This window comes from Neoarius graeffei, chromosome 22 (assembly GCF_027579695.1).
Source record: "Neoarius graeffei isolate fNeoGra1 chromosome 22, fNeoGra1.pri, whole genome shotgun sequence".
In the NCBI taxonomy this organism is placed as follows: domain Eukaryota; kingdom Metazoa; phylum Chordata; class Actinopteri; order Siluriformes; family Ariidae; genus Neoarius; species Neoarius graeffei.
This window is the reverse complement of record NC_083590.1, coordinates 57,011,068-57,026,902: the sequence shown is the minus strand read 5'-3', so window position 1 is coordinate 57,026,902 and position 15,835 is coordinate 57,011,068. Positions and strand designations below refer to the sequence as shown.

The window sequence follows — 15,835 nt, the reverse complement described above, 5'->3', positions numbered from 1 at the left end:
TGAGTTATTCGAAATCGAAATTTGCGTAGGAATAATAAAAAGAAGAAGAAATGCGTAGAACAACAATAGTTGCAGTGCTTTGCACTGCATCCTAATAATAATAATGGATGACTTTGCGTTTGTACAGCTGCTGCTTCTCGTCGCTTAAAAAGGGCGATCTTTTGCGGTCTTATTGTTGTCAGTCTTAACAACTCCGCCCCCCTGCTGACGTAAGCGGTTCTTTCCTCTGGCCCAGCAAAGAGCTGGTGCTAGCCTTCTGGCCCCAGAGCCAGTTCTTTGTCAGTGGAAACAGAAGACCCGGTTCCAAACTAAGCACTGGCCCCGAACCAGCCCTGGAACTGCTTTGGTTGAAAAGGGGCACCAGAGCTTCACCTCTGTCAGGACTGTTTTAAAAGAAACCGTGGTCAGTTTTAGTGAATACAAGTCCTCTGTTGACTGAACACCACGCAAACCTTCCAACAAGACCATTTTACCTTCTTCATATAGTTGAATTGTCAAGGTTCACCTGGTTACTGAAGGGGAAATATCATACCAAAAGAGAATACTTGACATCTGAAGTTAAAGCAGATACGCAGGACCTTTTTATTTTTAAATAAATTTGAGTGGATAATATCTCCATCCTCGACTCTTGTATGCTGCATAAATGGGAATTTTAAAAAATATATATTTTTGAGAGTTAAAATCAGCCATGGCTCTGTGTATATGCTTTATTGTGGTTATAGTACTACATGGTGTATACAGTTGTGGCCAAAAGTTTTGAGACTGACACAAACTTTGGTTTTCACAAAATTTGCTGCTTCAGTTTTTATGGTGGCAATTTGCATCGACTCTAGATTGTTATGAAGAGTCATCAGATTAATTGCAAAGTCCTTCTTGCCATGAAAATTAACTTAATCACAAACCCCCCGTTTCCACTGCATTTTAGCGCTGCCACAAAATGACCTGCTAACATCATTTCAGTGATGATCTCGTTAGCTCAGGAGAAAGTGTTAAGGAGGACAAGGTAGCTGATATCACCCTGTCATGCGGATTGAATTAGAAGAGCAGACTGGTTGCTTTAAAATGGGGGTGGTGCTTGAAATCATTGTCTTCTTCTGTTAACCATGGTTATCTCCAAGGAAACACATGCAGTCATCATTGCTTTGCATCACAAGGGCTTCACAGGCAAGGGCATTGCTGCTGGTAAGATTGCACCTGAATCAACCATTTATCAGATCATCAAGAACTTCAAGGAGAGAGGTTCGATTGCTGTGAAGAAGGCTTCAGGGTGCCCAAGAAAGTCCAGCAAGTGCCAGGACCATCTTCTAAAGAGGGTTCAGCTACGGGATCGGGTCACCACCAGTGCAGAACTTGCACAGGAATGGCAGCAGGCAGGTGTGAGTGCATCTGCACACACAGTGAGGCGAAGGCTTTTGGAGGATGGCCTGGTGTCGAGAAGGGCAGCAAAGAAGCCACTTCTCTCCAAGACAAACATCAAGGACAGACTGGCATTCTGCAGGAAGTACAGGGATTGGACTGCGGAAGACTGTGGTAAAGTTATTTTCTCTGATGAAGCCCCCTTCAGGCTGTTTGGGGCATCTGGAAAAATGACTGTCTGGAGAAGAGAAGGTGAGCGCTACCACGAGTCCTGCGTCATGCTAACAGTAAAGCATCCTGAGAATATTCATGTATGGAGTCGCTTCTCATCCAAGGGAGTGGGCTCACTCACAATTTTGCCTAAGAACACTGCCATGAATAAAGAATGGTATCAAGACATCCTCCAAGAGCAACTTTTCCCAATGATCCAGGAGCAATTTGGTGATGAGCAATGCTTTTTCCAGCATGATGGAGCGCCATGTCATAAGATAAAAGTGATAACTTAGTGGCTCGGGGAACAAAACATTGAAATTTTAGGCCCATGGTCAGGAAACTCCCCAGATCTTAATCCCATCGAAGACTTGTGGTCAATCCTCAAAAAGCGGGTGGACGAACACAAACCCCAAAACTGTGATAAACTCCTCCAAGCACTGATTATGCAAGAACGGGTTGCCGTCAGTCAGGATTTGTTCCAGAAGCTGATATCCAGCATGCCAGGGCAGGACTTGAAAAGAAGAGTCAACACTGTAAATACTGACTCTTTGCATAAACTTGATGTATTTGTCAATAAAAGCCTTTGAAACTTTTATGGAATGCTTATAATTGTACTTCAGTATCCCATAGAAACATCTGATAAAAAGATCGAAAAACACTGAAGCAGCAAACTTTGTGAAATCCAGAATTTGTGTCAGTCTCAGGACTTTTGGCCGTGACTGTAGTGTACTTGGTGAAGTACCCTTGCTCTGGTTTGCGAAGGGAACAGTGAAAGTGTGGTTGGTGTGTGATGAGACACACTCTTGTTGGGCTTTCCTCTATTTATTAATCTGCTCTTTACACACTGGCAGCATTGGTCTGATATAAAATTAGCCTTTTGTTCACTGGTGATTTATTTCTTTAATTTCAGTAATTTATTTGAATGTGTTATTTGCATTCTTTTTCTTATAGAGCTTATTTATTCACTTGATTATTTTTGCAAATAAATAGGTTAAATGGCGGCATGGTGGTGTAGTGGTTAGCGCTGTCGCCTCACAGCAAGAAGGTCCGGGTTCGAGCCCCGTGGCCGGCGAGGGTCTTTCTGTGCGGAGTTTGCATGTTCTCCCCGTGTCCGCGTGGGTTTCCTCCGGGTGCTCCGGTTTCCCCCACAGTCCAAAGACATGCAGGTTAGGTTAACTGGTGACTCTAAATTGAGCGTAGGTGTGAATGTGAGTGTGAATGGTTGTCTGTGTCTATGTGTCAGCCCTGTGATGACCTGGCGACTTGTCCAGGGTGTACCCCGCCTTTCGCCCGTAGTCAGCTGGGATAGGCTCCAGCTCGCCTGCGACCCTGTAGAACAGGATAAAGCGGCTAGAGATAATGAGATGAGATGAGATCATATAAGGTGATTTTTATTTTTAATTTTTTTAAAAGGTTACATTATTTGTATTTGAAATGTTTAGAAATAAGTTTAATAATCTTGTAATAGGAAATAGTGGATAAATATAACAGAGATTCACTCACTAAGGTGTTTTTGCAGTGTACTGCCTGTATAATAGTTATGTGAAGGTAATGCAATGAAAATGCTTCGATGCTAATGATCGTACAGAGGCTATAACGAGTTCAGTGGACAGTCTTGATTGGCCTGAGTAGTTCTGTTAGGAGTTTTGGAAAAACAGTGGTTTCTCCATCACTGAATTTATTTTTTTTTTCATTTTTATTTTTTCTTCAGAATGTCTTCCTGAAATTCCATTAAATTCCCTCACATCAGGAACATGGTTCGGATTGTGTTCCTGTGCCTCTGTTGTGTAACTGTGTGTTGAGTAGTAACGTGGCGAGGGGAGGGTTTGGATCTTATGCCGCTTTTCCACTACCAACGCGGCTGAGTTGGGCTGAGTCGAGCTGAGCGGGGCTGTTGGAGTTGCATTTCGACTACAACCGCGCTGAACCGTGCTGGCTGGAAGTGGGTGGACACATTGGGTGGAGTTAGCGAAAGTGGGTGGACGTCACGTGATGTTGTTAGGCGGCGCAAACAGTGACATCAGTGAGCTTTTAAGCGGTAGTCTCACGACCCGGATAGTAAACAATAAACATGGAGGACATGGAGTCGTTAGTGTTGCTGGTCTTGGTGCTGTGGCTTGTTGTCACCGACAACGCCAACAGATACTGGCAAGAGCGTATAGATGAGGCGAGGCGCATAAGGCTTGAGAAAGAGATCATCATCATCATCATCATCATCTTTGTCGTAATTCTTCTTCTTCCGGGTTTACGGTGTTTACAGATCCCAGTGTGCTCGCGTGGCGTGTGTGGGCATGTGAGGACACTCCTCCTCACCAATCAGTGCACAGGGGAGTGTCTGCTCACGCCCCTAGCCCCACTCGGCTCGGTTTGGCTCACTTCAGCCCCACTCCAAAACCGTGCGAGTTTTGGGTGCTGAGCAGGGCTGAAGCGAGCTGAGTCGTGCTGCTCTGAGGTAGTCGAAACGCGAGCCGTGTCGGGCTGAAGTGAGCTGAAAAAGGGTAGTGGAAAAGGGCCATTACAGTTCTGAGTTCAGCTTCACTTTAGTTGTCCTGGGAGGACTGTTTCCTGTGCTGCATAAATAATGCCCTTATGTTCTTTAGCACACAGTACATACCTGTCATCATTTTTATGCTTGTATTAAACCTCCAGGCTTAGCATCTTTTAAAACTTAAAGCTATCCTCTTCATATTCTGAATACGTCTGGCTGAGTTGTACTACATAAAGGTACTTTTTGTCCATGCTGATCCAGATTTGGTCTGGTTTCACTGACCAACACGGTCCTGTTTTTATCACGGTGTTAAGTTGGACCTGTTGAACACAGCTGATGCATTCTGCCCTCCTTTGGCAGGATGTTCCAGTTGAATAGTTTTGCCATTTATTTTCAGAGTTTAGAGTCCATCAGTAACAAAATGGTCCCTGCGGTTGATGTTTGCACGTGTTTAAAATGTTAGTTTATAAAAATGGCTTTTTAAAGATGCTATCTTTTAATGATCTGCTGATTCTTGTTCTCAGATTAAGTCGTCGGACAGTGATCTCCTCTGTGGTCGGATTTCTGGCAAGCAGTCGTGAGTACTGATTTAATTCCTCAGGCATTTCTCAGCAACTGTTGGGGCTGTTCTGAGTAAATGGTGAAAGTTTTGAAAAGTTATCAAAGTTTTTCCACTTTGTTTAAGATTAAATAATGTAGATATTTAGTCACTGTCTAACAGTGGCGCTCCTGATGAGTGTATGAGGGCAATATTTACAAGGGCACAAAATCAACCTGAATAGAATATTATAGTATATGAACCATCGGATTGTCGTGTTTTTCACTGCATTGTCTTGTGACGGTGAGAACAATAATGAGGTACACATCGCAGTTATGATTCATATTTATTCCTTTCTTTGATGCCGCATGCCATGCGCCAGAAACACCACCACCACGTTTATTATGGTGTGACTCTGCTGGGTGCCGGCAGTGAACCTTCACTTTACTGTAGAGTTGCCATCCAATATCACACTCCATACATCAAACAGCCGTCTGGTTTCATCTCTCACGTTCACACACGCAGCACCATTAGGACTAATCCCCATGCACCTGTTCCTGATTAGAGCTCAATCACAGCACAGATATTTAAGGACTCTGAGTAACACACAGACTTTGCGAAAGTCTTGTATTTTGTGTCACTGTTCTGGTTTTGACCCTGTTTTGTGTTTTTGGCCTGTGAGTATTGTATTCCCTCTGATATCCTGTCTGTGCCTCACTCCACCACTGCCTGGTTTTCCACTCGGCCTTCGTCTCCATTTTGGATCTGTTTGCTCGCGTGTTTTCAATAAAACTCTTCCTGCGATTACATCCCTCGATCACCCTAACACAACACAAACTGTCCAACAAGCCAGTGGACTAATCAAACTGTTTTAACTCATTTTATATGAAACTTGTGAATAATTTCTGTGACGTGTTCATAAATAATCACACGTTATTTTTTGAAAAACAAATTAAAAATAAGCGCCGGATAAAATCCCATCTCTGTTATGGAAATAAACATGCAAATTTCATTGTCTGCTGGTGAAGTGTTTTGAGACGCATTGCCTTGCACTGCCGATCAGGTTCCCTGTGGTGGGACACGTTCGTGCATGCGGACGTTGTATGGTCAAAGCCATCAAAAATCAGGTCGATGCATTACCATATTGTCTTAAGTATGGGGTTCTGCTCCGCTATAACGATATAGGAATATAACACTTTACAACATGTATTAATTGAGAGAATTAGAAATGCTGGCTAAAAATACTGTGTAAATGGGTCTGTCTCAGAAACCGGGTACTGTGGGGGTCCCCCACTAAATATACTCAGTCAGTAAACTATACGGTTTTGAATGATGTTGGTTTTAATTTGAAATAAAATGATGAAAGAAATAATACAGATAAAACTAAATCTTTGATGTGAATACTCTATTCAGAATTTGGCAAAAATTCTGCAAATTTGTGGAAAAATGGCGGCTTGATCTGGGACATGATAAATGGTCGACTATATCGCGTTCCCTTAAAGTTGTAGTCCACTGAAAAGTCTACAGTTATCACTACTTGTATTTTAAGTTGTAACTTTATACACCTAAGGATTGGTACGCTCACAGAATAATCATAACCGTAATAAAACATCATGCAAAATATTTGATCACCGTCGTAACTCCATTTTCCGCAAACCCAAAACCAATACGATCGTGTGTTTTGATCTAAACGGAAAGCCTCAGGGTCGAGGTCACTACCTCACCAAAAGTAGTAACTTAAAATCACTACGCCGTATAAAAATTTAGATATAAATCTGCGATTTTGTTTTTTAAAACGAAAGCTGAAAGTTAGGTATAGAATATGTTTCTTACAGAATATGTTACGATGGTAGCTGGTCTTGTATGAATTTCTGAGCTATGAAATGAGTCGTGGTCTATTTTTTACCGTAGCGTGTTATTTGTGTGCGGGGAAGGACACACATTAACAATTTGCATGTGTAGAATGGAATTTTCCACTCCAACAGTTAGAAGTTGATCGTGCTTCCATTTTTGTTATGCGAGTGATCTGTTCGGACGTTATCACTGAAAAGGTGAGTTTTGACAGTTCTATTTTGTTTTAGTCTTGCAGTATAAGGCAATAGAATGTTTCTTTTTCATCTTACTTTCATATTTCGTCGTGTTTGCGTATTTTTGGCCAATATTTTGCAACCATAGTCAATTTAGATAGAATCTACGGCCAGTCATTTTGCCCCGCCCCGTCCGGTGCGGTAGTGATGTCCCATTGCTCGCGCGCCGCAGCAGAGACCCACGCGACCTTCAGCCGGTACAGTCGCTGTTCTTTTACCACCGCCGTTATTCTCATCTTTCCGGTGTGTTCTTGATTTTTCCACTGTGTCCTATTTCGCCATATCAAATACCCAAAATGTATCATATTATTCATATTTAAGTGAATAATCAATTCAGTCATCATAACTTGGCATTTTTAACCCAAGCAATCAAAAAGAGGAAATTTATTCAATATTTTCACTCATCTGTGAAGGAGGGGCTTTAATTCTTCATGATGGAGTTATTTTATATGGAAATCAATTTTACAAAAGCATTTGAATTGTAATCAAAACAATTTTCCACAGTGGAGGCCAGATAAAGCAAGATGCTATCTTTATTCTTATTAAACATGACAAAAGGAACATTGAGTGTTAGGGAAATGCAAAAAAAAAAAAAGTAAAATTAGAAAATGTATTATTTGACCATCATGTCGCAAATGAGAGCGCGGTTTCTGAGACGGACCCGGATACTGTAAAGCTGTTTAAACGGTATAAAGCTACATTAAAGGAGCAGACATTGTTGAAATTTGGTATTGGTTACAAAATCAGTCTGGTCCTGGTCAGAGGATGCGGTTTATTTGTTCCCTCTCTTTTCCTGAGACACAGAAGTGTTGCCAGCAAATTGTTTAGGGTTCCCCGATTAGTCAAGAGCCCTTGTGATTCTGCTGTTTTCACCTTGGCCAAACTGTAGCAGACATGTTTTAAACTTACATTTGTGGTGCTCTTGTACAATCTGGAAAACAATTAAAAGCAGATCATCCTGTACTCTTATGCTATTGGAAGTATCCATACACTGCATTATATCTGGCACAAACCAGCCTGTGCCATGTATACAAAACCTTTCAAAAGCAGTGCAAGATGATGCTCAAGTTTCAACGTACAAAAAAGCAAGGTGGTAATTTTATTAAAGGGATCGTCCAGCGGATTTATTCTCAAACTTTTTATTTAAAGTAAAAGTATATTTTAGCTTTAAAATAAGTTTGAGAATAAATCTGCTAGAGAATCCCTTTAAATGTAAATTAAAAATTCGGTTGAAGTTTTGGCTGAGAATTTTCTGTTTGGTATCTTATTGAGAACTAGAAAAGCACTCAGAGAGCGCAGACCTCCGCCAAGAATCCTTTTAAAAAAAAACCCCGGGACCCAGAAGGTGATCCGGATCACCGCCAAAATTTAATGGATTGTTACTTGTGCCCAGTCACACCTCTGGAAAAAACTTCAGAGCAATCCGTTCATTACCTTTTTTTCCGTAATGTTGCGAACAGACCAACCAACCAACAAACAAACCAACGCTACCAAAAACATAACCTCCTTGGCGGAGGTAATTATGCAAAACCCCGCTGTGGTTACATCATCTTGGTGTCAGTGACATTTCCAGTGTTACTCCTGTGGTCTGTGGTTTTGGTTCTACATCTGTAATTTTTGACAGGACATGCAGCACTCAGCCTTTGAAACGAGACACCCTCTGCAGGCAGAAGAACAGGAAACCGTTTATGACCCTCTGCACAACTATAACCAAAACCGAGCTCGTGAGTAAAGGCACATTCGCATTATGGTTCAAATACTTTCAGTAGTGAGTAACAGAGAGAACATGCTTAACTAGAGTGACTGACATTTATCTCATTTATACAGCTGTGCAGTAGATAGTTAAAGGCCTTGCTCAAGGGCCAAGTAGCAGCTTGGTGGTGCTGGGATTTGCACTCTCAGCCTTCCAGTCAGAAGTGCACTGTCTTAACCACTGAGCAGCCCCTGCCCACAAGTTTAGTCCTGTCGGAGTCCATCATGTCAGTAATTTTTATGCCTTTGCCACCAAGTGGTGGAGGCACAATATTTCTGGGTTGAGCGTCCATCCATGATTCTCGTTGGTATGCGATATCAAGAGCAAGTGGTTGAAATGTTTGAATTGTGAAGCCAGAGGAGGATGGCCAGGTTCAGGCTAACACAAAAGTGACAGTAACTCAAAATAAGCACTTTGTACAACCATGGTGAGCAGAAAAGCATCTCCGAATCTCTCTCATATCCTGTGGGAAAGGCCTTTTTTTTTTAAAAATATTTTTCCTTCAGTATCAAGACACACGAGGAAGCACTTACTCTTTCTGATCATCCCTTACCAAAACTAAACAAAAACAGTATTGGATGTGTTTATAATACAGACAGGAAAATGAAACTTTTTTTTTTTTTTAAATGGACTTGTCAGAAAAGCTTCAGGGGGGTTACATAAGTCATTTTATGGTCATGTGACCTAACCAAACAGATGTAGACATACAGCATTATGTAGGAATTTTACCTAAAAATATCAGCTTCAAAATCATTTCAATGGCACATTGACTTGGAATAGGGAGAACGGCACTATGCAACTGATGGAGCGTCCCGCGAGAACTGCGTTGACGGTTTACAGCACCACATCACACATCGACAACTATGGGTTGCCAGCTAGCTGTAAGAAGAAGCAGCAGCTAGCTCAGTATCCTCAGTTTGGAAATCAAGGCAGAGACTAAGGCCCTGTCCACACGGCAACGGATTCAGGTGAATCTGATAAAATTGTTTATCATTTAGGCCCGGCGTCCACACGGCACCGGCGTTTTGGATGCCCCAAAACGAAATCTTTTGAGAACGGGTTCCAGAGTGGAAAAATCTGGCAACGGCGCCGTTGCGAAGTCGTCTGGATGAGTAGAACGGATTTGTTTACGATGACGTCACAACCACATGACTGTGAGTGCTTGACACCGGGTAGAAGTGTAACGAACTCGATGCGAGTTGTCAACAAATAAAGAAAAAAAGGAGCGATCTCACCTCTTCAGATGTTGGTTTAAGTCCGACAATACATTCCTCAAAAAGGGCGTAGAAGAGCAAAGTAATCCATCAACGTGTAGCATTCAATTTATTCCGGACCATTAAAGAATTCTGGAGGATATCAGAATGTTGGCGGCTTCCATCTATCCCCATTCATTCCTCTTTCCACGTCTCCATTCAAAAAACGAGCAGAAGGTGTGTGCGTGTGACAGTGACAGGGAAGAACCTAGGCTCATGCTCACCCTGAATTTCTCTTAAAGTGAACGCAGAAGAACGTTCAGCGCCTGGCCAGGCTTTCTATGTATTAATTTACAACCCCGATTCCAAAAAAGTTGGGACAAAGTACAAATTGTAAATAAAAACGAAATGCAATAACTTACAAATCTCAAAAATTGATATTGTATTCACAATAGAACATAGACAACATATCAAATGTCGAAAGTGAGACATTTTGAAATTTCATGCCAAATATTGGCTCATTTGAAATTTCATGACAGCAACACATCTCACAAAAGTTGGGACAGGGGCAATAAGAGGCTGGAAAAGTTAAAGGTACAAAAAAGGAACAGCTGGAGGACCAAATTGCAACTCATTAGGTCAATTGGCAATAGGTCATTAACATGACTGGGTATAAAAAGAGCATCTTGGAGTGGCAGCGGCTCTCAGAAGTAAAGATGGGAAGAGGATCACCAATCCCCCTAATTCTGCGCCGACAAATAGTGGAGCGATATCAGAAAGGAGTTCGACAGTGTAAAATTGCAAAGAGTTTGAACATATCATCATCTACAGTGCATAATATCATCAAAAGATTCAGAGAATCTGGAAGAATCTCTGTGCGTAAGGGTCAAGGCCGGAAAACCATACTGGGTGCCCGTGATCTTCGGGCCCTTAGACGGCACTGCATCACATACAGGCATGCTTCTGTATTGGAAATCACAAAATGGGCTCAGGAATATTTCCAGAGAACATTATCTGTGAACACAATTCACCGTGCCATCCGCCGTTGCCAGCTAAAACTCTATAGTTCAAAGAAGAAGCCGTATCTAAACATGATCCAGAAGCGCAGACGTCTTCTCTGGGCCAAGGCTCATTTAAAATGGACTGTGGCAAAGTGGAAAACTGTTCTGTGGTCAGACGAATCAAAATGTGAAGTTCTTTATGGAAATCAGGGACGCCGTGTCATTCGGACTAAAGAGGAGAAGGACGACCCAAGTTGTTATCAGCGCTCAGTTCAGAAGACTGCGTCTCTGATGGTATGGGGTTGCATTAGTGCGTGTGGCATGGGCAGCTTACACATCTGGAAAGACCCCATCAATGCTGAAAGGTATATCCAGGTTCTAGAGCAACATATGCTCCCATCCAGACGACGTCTCTTTCAGGGAAGACCTTGCATTTTCCAACATGACAATGCCAAACCACATACTGCATCAATTACAGCATCATGGCTGCGTAGAAGAAGGGTCCAGGTACTGAACTGGCCAGCCTGCAGTCCAGATCTTTCACCCATAGAAAACATTTGGCGCATCATAAAACGGAAGATACGACAAAAAAGACCTAAGACAGTTGAGCAACTAGAATCCTACATTAGACAAGAATGGGTTAACATTCCTATCCCTAAACTTGAGCAACTTGTCTCCTCAGTCCCCAGACGTTTACAGACTGTTTACAGACTGTCTTTAAATGATACATTTTCTCAGTTTAAACATTTGATATGTCATCTATGTTCTATTCTGAATAAAATGTGGAATTTTGAAACTTCCACATCATTGCATTCCGTTTTTATTTACAATTTGTACTTTGTCCTAACTTTTTTGGAATCGGGGTTGTACATAGACGTTTTAATATGAAATATAAATAAGTGTATTAGACAATAGATACTATTTTACGCTACTGATTAATAATCAAAACTTTATGTGGCTGATGCTACAGAAGAAGGGGTTTATGCACATGTGTAAACCCCTTCTTTTGTTCTGGTGTCTCCGAAGGGACCGTCTTACAGCGCACCTAGAGGTGTGGCATGTGTATTGCATCGTTTTCAGCAAGCGTTGCGTTGCCATATGTACCTGATATTTTAGTGATCTGTTGCCCATGTGGACGCAATATTTAAAAAAAAAAAAAAATCTCGTTGCTGTTGTCGTGTGGATGTAGCCTAAGAGAGTGAAGAAGATGCTGTTAGAGGAAGATAGGAAGAGGAAAAGAGAGAGTGACTGAGCAGGAAATCAGACAAGAATTAATCCTGCACCGGTTTTAACTCGCTGACGAGCTAAGAGAAGAAATGCTGCATAGGTACAGTGTAGTGAGATTAATGTCTGTTAAACATGCTCACGTAGGAACTGGTTGAGGAATAGTTTAACGGTGTATGGGCTTTGTTAGCAATTGTTATTTATCAAGTCATAGATGCGAGTTTGTGTTTAGAGGACTTTGAATGAAAATTCTAAGAATGTAACTGGTCAGCATGTTAAGTGTTTGTTTCTCTACTTGTAAATGTCTTTTCCTTGTCATAAGGAGACGTGCCAAACAGTGCTGCCGAGTCGACCTTTCAGTCCTACAGGTCCTTCAATGTTAACACCATTAAATATTTACTAGAGTATAAAAAAAACTTCAGTCATTTTAGTGTGCGTATGCGTTGTGTCTTTATTGCTATGCAGGAAAGAATGGGATGACTTGTTCCAGAACAGCAACTATCTGGCTCGGATCAGGCATTCAGGCATTAACGGCCAGTTAAGGAGCAGCCGATTTCGTAGCATATGCTGGAAGGTATAATGTACATTATAGCCATAATGTATCTGCTACAACAGTGATGTCAGCAGTGACGTTTATCATATGAATGAGCATGTTTTCAGCTCTACTTGGATCTCCTGCCTGAGGATAAGAGCCAGTGGATTAAAAAGACCAAGGAGCGCCGAGCTCAGTACGAGCAGATCAAAGAGAGGGTGAGTGTGTGTACCGTAAGTGCGTGTGTGTATGATCGTTCATGGCATTTAAGTTGTAAAACCACATGTTTCCTTCCTTCCTTCCTTCCTTCCAGCACATCACAAACCCACGCAAAGCTGCAGGCCAGCAGGACCTGGTGGTGAACAACCCGCTGTCTCAAGATGAAGGGGTGAAACAGATTTCTAGATGAGTTTTTTGTTTTTTTCCCAGTGGAAAGCACCTGCATGTTTTATTTACACACTGCTCATTTTTCTCTCTCCAGAGTTTGTGGAACAAGTTCTTCCAGGATAAAGAGTTGCGGGGTATGATCAAGCAGGACGTGCTGAGAACGTGAGTGTGTGATCCTCAAAAAGGCTCCCACACACTAGCAAATGGACTTGTAGGTAGACTCGTAGGCAGGCTATGAAAGTGAAGTTTTATAAAGATGGTTGTGGCAGAGTTTTTTTTTTTTTTTTTTAATTAATCCTAGACAGTAGAGGTCTGCGCGTGACAGAATTTTCAGTCCCGCTCCCGCCCGCGCCTGCCATATTTTGTCCCGCTCCTGCCCGCAAATCCCGCATGATGCAGACGTTCGCGTTATTTCTCACGAAAGTTCTTGTCATTGGCTTGGGGAATTAAACATGCTGAGCTTAGCTGAGCTCTCCACTGACCGATCCTTCACCTAGCGCACGTAGCGAGGGTGCGCGTTGCCAGGCGGCATGCACAGCTGAGGCTTTACAGAGATACCCAATACACCTACCAAAATCTACAGTGGATATTAAGAATATTGTACATTGCACATAGCTTATGTCACTCCTCACATTTACATTCTCGGAAATACAAGTAGGCCTATAAGAAATTAATATAATTTAAAGACACAGCGTGATGGTGCCCCGCCCCCTACTTTGAGTGGATTCGAGAACGACTTCCAAATGTCTGATTTCAGGACTCTTGACTTTTTAACGGTAAATGTACCTCTTTTTAAAGCAGCACTTACTTCTGAAGCACTGTGAGCTTCACTAGAGGAGCTCTGCTCTTCTGCCATGATCGGAGATCTCAAACACGGAAGAGCGGAAAGGAATTGGAAACGTACGCGAGATTAGACCACATCCGCAAATTTAGGCATCTTAAAATGTTTTTATTAACGCCAAATAAAATATCCAGCACAAATTATATATGATAGACATAAATTAATAATTTATAAATTTTATTTTAAACACGTTTTTAGTTAGCGGGACTGCAGCTTATCACCTCTCCCGCCCGCGCCCGGATTGTGCACTCCCCCTCCCGCCCGCGCCCGCAATGAGCTTTCAGAATTTGTCCCGCGCCGCACTGCTTTGCATCGGGTCCCGCGGGAGTGCAGGGCTCTACTAGACAGTATAGTGTAGGTTTACATTTTTGCACAAAACTCTCCAAACAAAAACAAATTTAATCTATGCGTTAACTAGCCATCAGGTTAATTTTCATGTTCCAAGCTGCTAGCAGCATTTTAGGAAGGAAACTTGTCGGTTCCTCAAATGTGACCGTCCAGTCATAATGAAACCGTGCAGTTGTGCTGGAATAAAGCTACAGAGGTCTAGGTTTGGAAACGTTCACTATGATAGAAGTTGAAGAAGCTTTGTCATTGTAATTTTGTTTTAAATCAATCCTAGAGTCGCTTCCAAGAGTACAGGGCAGTATAACCACAAGACACTGTAGTCTGAAGTGATGTGTATAATAAAACACTGAATATGAAAGCATGACATTTGAAAGCTTACCTTGGAAATAATGTAAAATCTTCACACTAATGTTCTTGTAGTGCCGAGCTGTTTGGCGTTCATGTGCTTGTCAACAATAAGGAAATGTTTCACCATCAATCGTTTGTGCAGCAGTTGATGTTTATGGGTTTGATGTTTATTTGTACAGGTTTCCAGAGATGCATTTTTTCCAAGAGGACGATGTACGGACTAAACTGACGGATATTCTCTTTTGCTATGCACGAGAAAATGAGCAGTTACTCTATAAACAGGTGCTCTCCTCCATGCCTGCAGCAACACGTCACGTCCCGTACCTTTACTGCTTCTGTAACCTCCTCAGAATCAGTTGTTCAGAAACTGCTGGTGAAAATGTTCTCGTCTCCACCTTTTTTTTTCTTGTTTTTGTTTGTTTTACAACCTTGCTCTGATTCACTATCTCTCTTATTTTTAATCTTTGTCTTTTTACCTATCACTAAGTTTTTCTGTATCTATCTAGGGCATGCATGAGTTGTTGGCTCCTATTGTATTTGTTTTACACTCTGATCATCAGACATTTCAACATGCCAGTGAGACTGGCAGTCCCAGGTTAGTCCCGCCCACCAGATCATGACACACCCTCTTCTTTAACCTCAGTGCTTCTTCAGCACTTCCTAGCTGGTGTTTACATCCTACTGATAGCAGTTTTGTGTTCGGAAGAGACCCGATAGATCTGCCTACTGGCGATTAATGCAGTTCTTTGCAGTAAATTACCGTACGCATAAAAGTAGCATGGACACCAGTCAGCCGTAACATTCTGACCACTGAGAGGTGACGTGACCATCGTTGACGATCTCATTACAGTGGCACCTGTCGAGGGGCGGGGTTTATTAGGCAGCAAGAGAACAGTCAGTTCTTGAAGTCGATGTGTTGGAAGCAGGAAAAATGGGCGAGTGTAAGGATCTGAGCGACTCTGACAAGGGCCACACTGTGATGGCTAGACGAATTCCTTTAGATCCCACAGAAGTGCTCCTGTAGCACAAACTACTGAAAAAGTGAATGCTGACACCTTTCTGCTTTAGCAGGAGTTGGACGAGCTACACTTACGGTCTACGAACAGCTGCTGAACGGTACCAAACGCCTCACCATGCATGTGACTTTCTGTCGAAACCCTCCTCTACTTCCACCACTTCAGTTTCGTGAAACGCCCTTAGCCGTTGTATCTTGTTTGAAAGTTCTAGGGCTTCACATCCAAAAAGATCTGCGATGGGACAAACAAGTTGATCAAATGCTAAGTTCAGCATCGAGGAAGCTTTACTTCCTCAAACGACTGAGGAAGTTCGCCCTGTCTACAGCTGACCTGACAACGATTTATACGGGCTATGTCAGGCGCATTCTTGAGTATGCGGCACCCGCATGGTCATCAGGACTAACCCAATCTCAAGCGGACAAACTGGAAAGAATCCAGAAGCGGGCGTGCCGTATTATTTTAGGGAACGCTTACACAGGCTACTCTTGTGCACTGCAAAGCCTTGGTCTT

The 15,835-nt window shown here is 42.3% G+C and overlaps 1 protein-coding gene across 4 annotated transcripts in view; it reads left to right on the top strand.

Moving 5' to 3' along the window:
- Window positions 1-15,835, top strand: part of tbc1d5 (TBC1 domain family, member 5) — a 93,262-nt gene that overhangs the window by 43,937 nt on the left and 33,490 nt on the right. For 3 of the 4 annotated variants that reach the window (XM_060905019.1, XM_060905017.1, XM_060905020.1), the window contains exons 2-10: window positions 4,582-4,634; window positions 8,307-8,406; window positions 12,176-12,221; window positions 12,319-12,427; window positions 12,514-12,603; window positions 12,699-12,773; window positions 12,867-12,934; window positions 14,489-14,591; window positions 14,816-14,904. In XM_060905019.1, the coding sequence (XP_060761002.1) occupies window positions 8,310-8,406; window positions 12,176-12,221; window positions 12,319-12,427; window positions 12,514-12,603; window positions 12,699-12,773; window positions 12,867-12,934; window positions 14,489-14,591; window positions 14,816-14,904 (677 nt within the window). In that variant the 5' untranslated portion in view covers window positions 4,582-4,634; window positions 8,307-8,309. The remainder of the gene's footprint in view (window positions 1-4,581; window positions 4,635-8,306; window positions 8,407-12,175; window positions 12,222-12,318; window positions 12,428-12,513; window positions 12,604-12,698; window positions 12,774-12,866; window positions 12,935-14,488; window positions 14,592-14,815; window positions 14,905-15,835) is intronic. The other variant, XM_060905018.1, reaches the window with a different exon arrangement.